At 42.8% G+C, this 8078-nt stretch overlaps 1 protein-coding gene across 1 annotated transcript; it reads left to right on the forward strand.

The window, feature by feature from the left end:
- The first annotated feature begins 1909 nt into the window (after positions 1-1909).
- kdm8 (lysine (K)-specific demethylase 8) lies at positions 1910-7194 on the forward strand. The gene is made up of 7 exons (XM_069714677.1): positions 1910-2437; positions 3225-3397; positions 4148-4280; positions 4380-4430; positions 5528-5677; positions 5776-5868; positions 5979-7194. Exons 1-7 carry the CDS (start codon positions 1970-1972, stop codon positions 6141-6143), a joined length of 1233 nt encoding a protein of 410 aa, XP_069570778.1. The 5' UTR covers positions 1910-1969; the 3' UTR covers positions 6144-7194.
- Positions 7195-8078: the final 884 nt, after the last annotated feature.

Genomic DNA, 8078 nt, shown 5'->3' on the forward strand with positions numbered 1-8078 from the left:
GTTGCATTATTTTTCTACACATTTGACACATAATTTGTACATATTTTGTTCACGTTATCAGGTGGTGGTTTGTTTCTGAATGCATTTTTCATAACGTTGCTTATTGTATTTGATATCACAGAGCCAATATAGATTCACAGCAGAGACGTTTAAGAGGCTTTACCAGTTTGAATCGCTATAAAATGAAAAAAAAAAAAAAAAAAAAAAAATATATATATATATATATATATTAATTAGGCAACATTTAGTAACGTACAGTTTTGTGTTAAAAATATATATATTTGTGTCATTTTTTACATTTTTTAATTCAGATGTCATAAGTTGCTTCTGGGTCTTAACAAACATCACACAGCCTTTCAGAAACTGAACTGACATCAGGTTCTTCGGTGCAGCTCTTGTTTTTAAGCTTGTGGGACAAAAGAGTTGACTTTCACAGTTGCAGTCCAAAGAATGGATCGTTTGCCAATCGAATCGATGTACACTGGTTCTGAGCAATTGATCAATGTGGAGTCCGGCTACATGTATTCAATCCTGTTGTGAGGTTACGCTGCCTCGTTTCATTTTTTTATTTTTTATTTTATTGTTTCTTCACGCCGCCTTTTAAACCATCCGTTAGAAAAGTAATGACAACCTGATCAAATGTAATGAGGTAATTAAAATAGTTACATTTCTTATTAAAAAAAAATTAAAAAATTTAAAGGGTAACTAGTAATCAGTAAATGATTACATTTTAAACGTGACCTTCCCGAAGCTGTTTCCGTCAACGTGGAAGTCATTAAATTAGATGAGAAGAGTGAATCTTGTCAATTGTATGTACAACAGTGGCAGGAGGTCGGTGATATTTGTCTTTAAAATGTCAGAACTCAAGACTATGGCAATAAAAAATTAAAAAAATTAAAAAAAGAAGGCTTAACATTTGAGCACATACGGCCAAATGAATGGATCCTGTCTGCACATAAAAAGAACACACTCGTGTGTGGCGACAAGATCCAAAGCAACAAAATGAATATTATATTCTACGTATAAACTTTTGACCCAAAACAATATATTCAGATCTAACCCTCTTTGTAATCACCAACATTTTCAATAGTAACTGTATCTTAATTACATGTTTTCGCTCAGTCCCTGTAACTGATTCCAATTACCTTTATTTTGTTACGTAATTACGTCGCTCCGTTACTAGTTACTCGCCAACACCGGGCAGAAGGACAGTCGTTCCCCAAACTTCCAAAATAACGGAAAATTCTGCCTGTTTTTTTTCGGTTTGTTTGTTTCGGTCGGTGTTGTTGTACAAACCTCTCAGCTCGAGTGACTGCGTGGAAATCGGTGTTTTCGTGAGTACCGCCGGAGTGCACTTCAGGGTCACGGCAAACCTCGGGCCCGCGTGTCTGATTTAATGCGACTGCTCGCTGGGTTTTGTTGAGCTCGGTCTGCCTCGGCTTTCAGCAGCCTGTGTTTCTGCACACCGGTGAATCAGATGCTCAAACCTGGCCGCCTCGTATTTTGGCACCGTCTCTGCGGCAACACAGAGCATCCAAACACGGATGGAGTCACACGGAGGCCGAGCTTGACAGCTCCAGTAGCCGTGCGACAAAGTGTCGTCATTGTGCTTCTGCCACACTTGCGGTTTCTGGCTCGGGGCGCCCTCACCTGCGTTCCGCGGCTGCCAGTTTGGAAATTAGGTGTATACATCTGTTTCACTGTGGCAAAGAGGCCGTCAGTGGTGGAGTAAACAAGTGTCCTGTGTGTGTGTGTGTGTGTGTGTGTGTGTGTGTGGGTGGGTGTGTTGCATTGGCTGGCCCATGACCAGCACAGGAGTGATTCAACAACTTCAGCCTCTGAAAATGTCAGAGAATTGTTGCATTTTCAGACGATCACTGAGTAAATGCAGCTCCAAATGAGAAGCGCTTCAGTCGGACTCTCACCTCTGTTGTTCATCCCCGCAGCATGAATACAAACCTTCTCCTCGATGGCGTCACCGTGGTCCAAAATCTCCGCTGTCCTGCCCGTCAATGAGGAACAATTTCCGCTTCAGTTCAGCGACAGAGTGGAGTCCAGCGTGGTGGAAGCGCTGAAACGGTGCAGGAAGCAGCTGTACGGCGACACGGCGAGCGGCGGCGGCGGCGGCGGCCGAACGCTGAGCGCTCAGATCGTTTTGGACATTTCATGGGAGAGACTCAACACGGGAACGTGGCGGCACGTGGACAAAGAGTGGAGGCGCGTTTACTCCTACGGCTGCCTGTTCAAAGCGGCCGCGCTGTGTCGGCAAAATCCTTCGGAAGAGGAGATGCTGCAGGCTGTCAGGACGTGTGACATGGGTTTGCTCATGGGCGCAGCCGTCATGGACGACATCCTGCAGGTGATCGTTCGGATTCTGCAAAGTGAAATAAGGAAACCCGCTAAAGAAGAGGATGAACGGGAGCATTCGGAGGTCAAGGTCAGTACTCGTGAGTTACTTCCCTTATTTATAGCCGAATGTACCTTTCACTAACATCAAAGCTGTGCTCACCTGTCCACTGGAAACTGTTTGTAGTTGTTTTGAGGAAGCAGTTTTTTTTTTTTTTTGTGACGCAACCAAGAAAATGTTCTTCAACATCAGACTCGCTGTGATTCAAAGTGAGGACATTTGACAATGTGCTGGTGGGAGGTTTTATGAAAGTATTCCCCTCTCTGTCCTTCATCTTGTTGCACTCAGATCAGATGTCACTGACGATGAAGTGCAACAAATCCTTAATGTCAGATCACTTTGTTTGGACAACATCAGAATTGAGGTGGAGAGTTCACAGCAGGGCTAGCGGGTACTTTCTTCGGAAATGGAAATATGAAGGGAAAAAAAAACTGCATCTGTGATTCGACCGCTGCTGCAACTAACAACTATTTATCATGTGTCCTTCAAGCTGCTGTTTATTTTCTTGGTAAATCAGGACAATCAAATGTCAAAGTCGTGACGTTGCTTGTTTTGCCCAGAAACTGTCCAAAAATGATCTCTACTTCACTTTCTCAAAAGATAAAGGAAATAATCTCCCTACAACTGAGAACCGAGGAAAGACTTAAAACGATTAAACGTTGTTTATTCTGATGATCGACCAACCGATCGACTAATCATTCCAGCCCTGCTACAATTGAAATACGATCACAGACACGTTCGTTTTTCTTGTTATTTCCCCCCCCTTAAAGGTTGAACTTGAAATCTTTCTTTTATTCTGCCTGGACATTATTAACAGAGAGTAAAGATTGAGAGCCCATGTGTTCCTGTGATCAAAGAGGAGCTGGCAGTTCCCAGGATAAAGTGTCCTTCACTGGAAAGCTTCAAGACGAACTCTCTGCTCCCCCTCAAACCGGTGATTTTAGAAGGAATCATCGACCACTGGCCCGCCCTCAACAAACACCTCTGGAGGTTTGTGCCTTTTTCAGAATCTATTCTTGTTCAGCGTGAGACTGCGATTTATATTACATGACTTGGTATCAAACACCAGTGCCGTTTTTGCTTATTTTTGTCCAGATGTCCGTTGTTTTGCCTTCTATAATCCGATTTAAAATGAGAAAGCCAATTTGCAAAATGTACATTGCCTCTATAAAAAAATAAAAAAAAAAGAGCTTCACACTATTAGCATTCACATGTATGTGATCCTCCACGTGGTTAAATACCAGAACCCCACTGGTGCTCTGTCCAGACTGCAATCAGACAGATTTACACAGCAGAGTGCACTCATCTCCCTGAGAGCACAGAAAACATGGAGGACTGTGGCGCTCGGGCACAACCGCCACGGAACCCACAATCAGTCATATGATTCACAGTCTTGAGCTTCAGCCTTAATTCCCTTAAAAATGTGGGTAAATGGGAACAACATGAACCGAGCCGAGGTCGGTTCACCCGTCTGCGCTGCTCCCATTCCTGCTTCTTAAGTCTTGACACCAGAGTCTGACATAACTTCCTCTCGACTTAAGAACGCGCTCCCCTCTCCTCCCTCTCACCGCTGACTCCTGACAGCTGACTATTCACTCTGACATCTGACACACGAGCTCCCGGCATCTGATTCACAACCCAGAAAGGGAATATATAACGTATTTTGGAGCCTTGCCGGAGTCCAGAATAACCCGATTTTATTTGGCGCGTCGTGCTGGTAACCGTCTTCCTCCCGCAAAGCATAGAATACCTGAGGTCGGTGGCCGGTTGTCGGACCGTTCCTGTCGAGGTGGGGTCCAGGTACACGGACGAGGACTGGTCACAAACACTGCTCACCGTCAGTGAGTTCATCGATCGCTACATTTTGAATAAAGTAAGTGCGTCCTCATCAAGTCTCCGTTTTGCAGTCTGAACAACGACAAGGAACGGTGGAGACACCCCGCGTGATGTCTAACACTGTGTTGTCACCCAGGACGGAGCGAAAGCTTCTGGTTATCTGGCTCAGCACCAGCTGTTCGATCAGGTACCGCATTTTACTTTGTAAATCACAAAATGATTATAAAAAAAAATAATGAGACGTGAATTTTGTCAGTTTAGTATTCACGGGACATTTTCAGCACTATGAAGAATGGGATTTGTGTTTTCCCCAGCTGTCATCCTCACGCCGCATCGCTTTGGACAATATTGAATCTTTAGCCCTAATTTTACTGTAGAAGTCGGTTCATTGTCTGCATTGAACTTTACAAAAAGGGCACCTTGTCAAGCTGAAGTTAGGTTGTTTTGGGCTGTTTGATAGATCAGAATGAGGCCAAACAAAGTCATCACTCATCCTGATTTTCCACCCGACAGCCTCATCTTTCATTATCATCTCTTTATTTGCGTATTGAGCACGTTATAATGTCACGTTACTAACTAAAGAAAAGACACATTTGAAGTGTTTCTCAAGATGATTAGCATGGCTAAATTCAAATGGCCCTTTTTAGGGAACATTTACATCTTTTACATCATATAGTAATAATAATTTACTTAAAGAGACGAGTATATGCCCGAAATTGTTATTTTAAAGTGTAAGCGTAATGGCGCACAGTATGACCCGGATGACTTGAAAGTGCCGCCCTGCTTGTATTGGGGTCAGTCATGCGATGGGGGTCGTTCGACGAAGTACGAAGGCAGCAAAAGCCCTTGTTGTCTGTGTACATCGTTTGTATCATTTGTACCGTGCGTTTTCAAACCGCGCACTTAAATCTTGAAAACGTTGCCCAGAGTCTGCAGCCGAGCTCGTTGCTCTCCGAGGCCGCAATTAGCCTCGGCAGTGTGAAGTCATCCCCGTGACGCCGCCGCAGCCGACGATAAGCCGAGGGGGTCACCGACGTCATTAGGCTCCCATCTTCCGGGGGACAATGAATATGTATTCTACACAAAAGTTCACGACAATCCATTCTGTAGTTTTTCATATTTTTCGGTCTGAACTTAAGAGCCACGCATTTATTGCATCGATCGGCAGAGTAGACGGAAGAAACAGAATTAGGGAATACTTGCTTAGAAATGTTGGCTGACGTTTTGGTAAAAAAAAAAGAAGTTCTAACTGTCCTCATGCTGTTATCTTGTTGGATCCTTTAGATACCAGAATTGAAGGAAGACATCCGCCTCCCTGACTACTGCTGTCTCGGCGACGGAGATGAAGACGATATCACCGTGAACGCCTGGTTCGGGCCCGGAGGTACCGTGTCTCCTCTTCACCACGATCCTCAGCAGAACTTCCTGGCTCAGGTGACTTTCTCTTGCGGATCTCGTTCATGTCAGAAGATCTGCCACGTGCTCGCGGTTTCTTTACCACATGGGATTTCCTTCCTGTATATATACATCAGGTGGTGGGAAGCAAATACATTCGCCTATACTCCCCAGAGGACACAGACAAGCTGTACCCTCATCAATCACAGCTGCTTCACAATACCAGTCAGGTGGGATTGACAGTCCGTGGAGATAACACACGTTGAACCGGCAAATATATCTATATATATATATATAGATATATTTGCAGTATTTCCAATTTCTGACTTCCTCCGTGCAGGTGGAGGTGGAGAATCCAGACGCAAAGCGCTTCCCGGAGTTTGCCGCGGCTCCGTATCTCGAATGTGTGTTACAGCCCGGAGACGTGCTGTTCATCCCCGTCCGACACTGGCACTACGTCCGATCCTTAGAGCTCAGCTTCTCTGTCAGCTTCTGGTGGTCATGATTGGAGTTAAAAAAAAAAAAAAAATGACAAAATGTCTGTGAGAATAAAACTTGAGTTCAGCTTTATTTCTGCTGCAACGGGGAGAAAAATCAATCCAGAGGTTTTTTTTTTTTTTAGCTAATGTGAGGCTAATTCTCAAATGTTGGGACAACCGCTGATCACACAAACCTTTGATCCATGAACAATGAACACACACTGCCGAATGATTAGTTTAATTGCGCCGCTGATTATTGCAACAGCATCCATTGTGTGGAAAGCTACCAGCGGCAAAAAAAAAAAAAAAAAGTCATCACAAATGAGCAGTTAAAACTGTTTGTGATAATTTCATTTTGCATATAATTTACAGAGGCTTGTTAGTCAACGTATTTGATAGGATATGTTTCCTCTTTCAAATTGGCTTATTTAATTGTGTTCTCAACCTTATTCCTGCAAATATCCTCGGATGTTTGATTTCCATAATTCATCGAAATGAGGCAAGTCTTCAAATTTAATAAGCGAGGGAGCTGCAGGTTCAGATCTGCGGCAATAGACACGGCTCTCCGGTTAAACTGACAGTCGGGAGGCAATCACGCGGGTCACGGATGAAAATTAATAAATGAATTAATCCCCTGGGCATAGACATGGTTAAGTACCCTGACGGAACAACTCTCGTCGAGTGCCCGAAAACACAACACGCCAACTACAAAGACGGCAGCGCCCGTTCCGACTTCGGACCCGTGAAAAAGCCCCCAGTCGTGACTCCTGCAGGTCCGGTTCAATCAGACCTGCGTATTGCAGCGACGACGCGAGGATGTGACTACAAATTTAGCAGATCAGCCCTGATGTGCACGTTTTGATCAGTTGGCTAAAGTAGAGTTCTGGGAAATCAAAGCTGTGCAACGGCGGTGTAGCTGTGGGAATAATTTAATAAAACACAACAGCTCATGAATTCAATTTCAATTTTCAATTTTATTTATTTTAGAGTGTAAAATCACCCTGACAGCCTAACGAGGGGATGATTCAGGTTCACCCGAGCCAGACATAAACCTTAAAGACGCTTTTTTTTTTTTTTTTTTTAGAAAAGGACAATTTAGGAAAAGATTACAAAGGAATTACTAAACAAAATGAAGTAATTTGCTGTAAATCAAAGACCCACACACGTCCTCTCAGGAATCTGCAGTTTTGACGCACCTTATTCTCTAAAACTGATTATTCCATACGATTTACTGCTTTTTGTGCTTTAAAAACAAAACTATACATTTCAGTGATTGCTTTCCCGGTAGCTGCTGAGATGGCTACTGTAAATCCCCCCACGTTTTCCTGTATTTGAGAAGATGGTTTTTTTGTTGTTGTTTTTTTAATTCCATTTTGAATTTGTCATACCACAAATCTACTTACTAAAAGAAAAGTATTAAAAAAAAAAAAAAAAAAAAAAAAAATAGCAGTAGTTTCTTCTGCAGCCTGATTTATGAAATCCCCTCAATTTCATGTAGTTATGCTACTTTATAATTGTTCATTTTAATTTGTTTAATGAAAGATAAAGCAGCTCATTACCACAAAACCAAGATTTGATTTTGCTTGTAGATTGTTTATCCACTATTTAGATTGTCATAACATGGACTGCAGTAGGCCACTGAAATCTCTTTTGCTGTTTTGGAGCATCGACGATCAGTAAGAAGCTTAAAAAGGCTAAACTAAAGGTTTTAATAACAACATTCAAGAAGCTGAAACGCAGTCTGGCTCAACCTCTTTTGTCTCAACTTCCTTGTTTCTTTAGCTAAAGGTGACTTCACAAATCTTCCTTGAGTTAATGCGTTTAACATGTCTGTGTTCAGGTAATGGACTCATCCAAACCTAGTTATTTTCCTTACAAGGTTATCTCTCTAAATCAATGATATGAACCCTCGCAGCTTTTAATTCTGAGTAAACGCTGTATACTTCACTTAGCCCTTCAGT

This window comes from Brachyistius frenatus, unplaced genomic scaffold (assembly GCF_029030835.1).
Source record: "Brachyistius frenatus isolate BFR_SWC_R1_liver_20210118 unplaced genomic scaffold, ASM2903083v1 Contig_134, whole genome shotgun sequence".
Lineage (NCBI taxonomy): Eukaryota > Metazoa > Chordata > Actinopteri > Embiotocidae > Brachyistius > Brachyistius frenatus.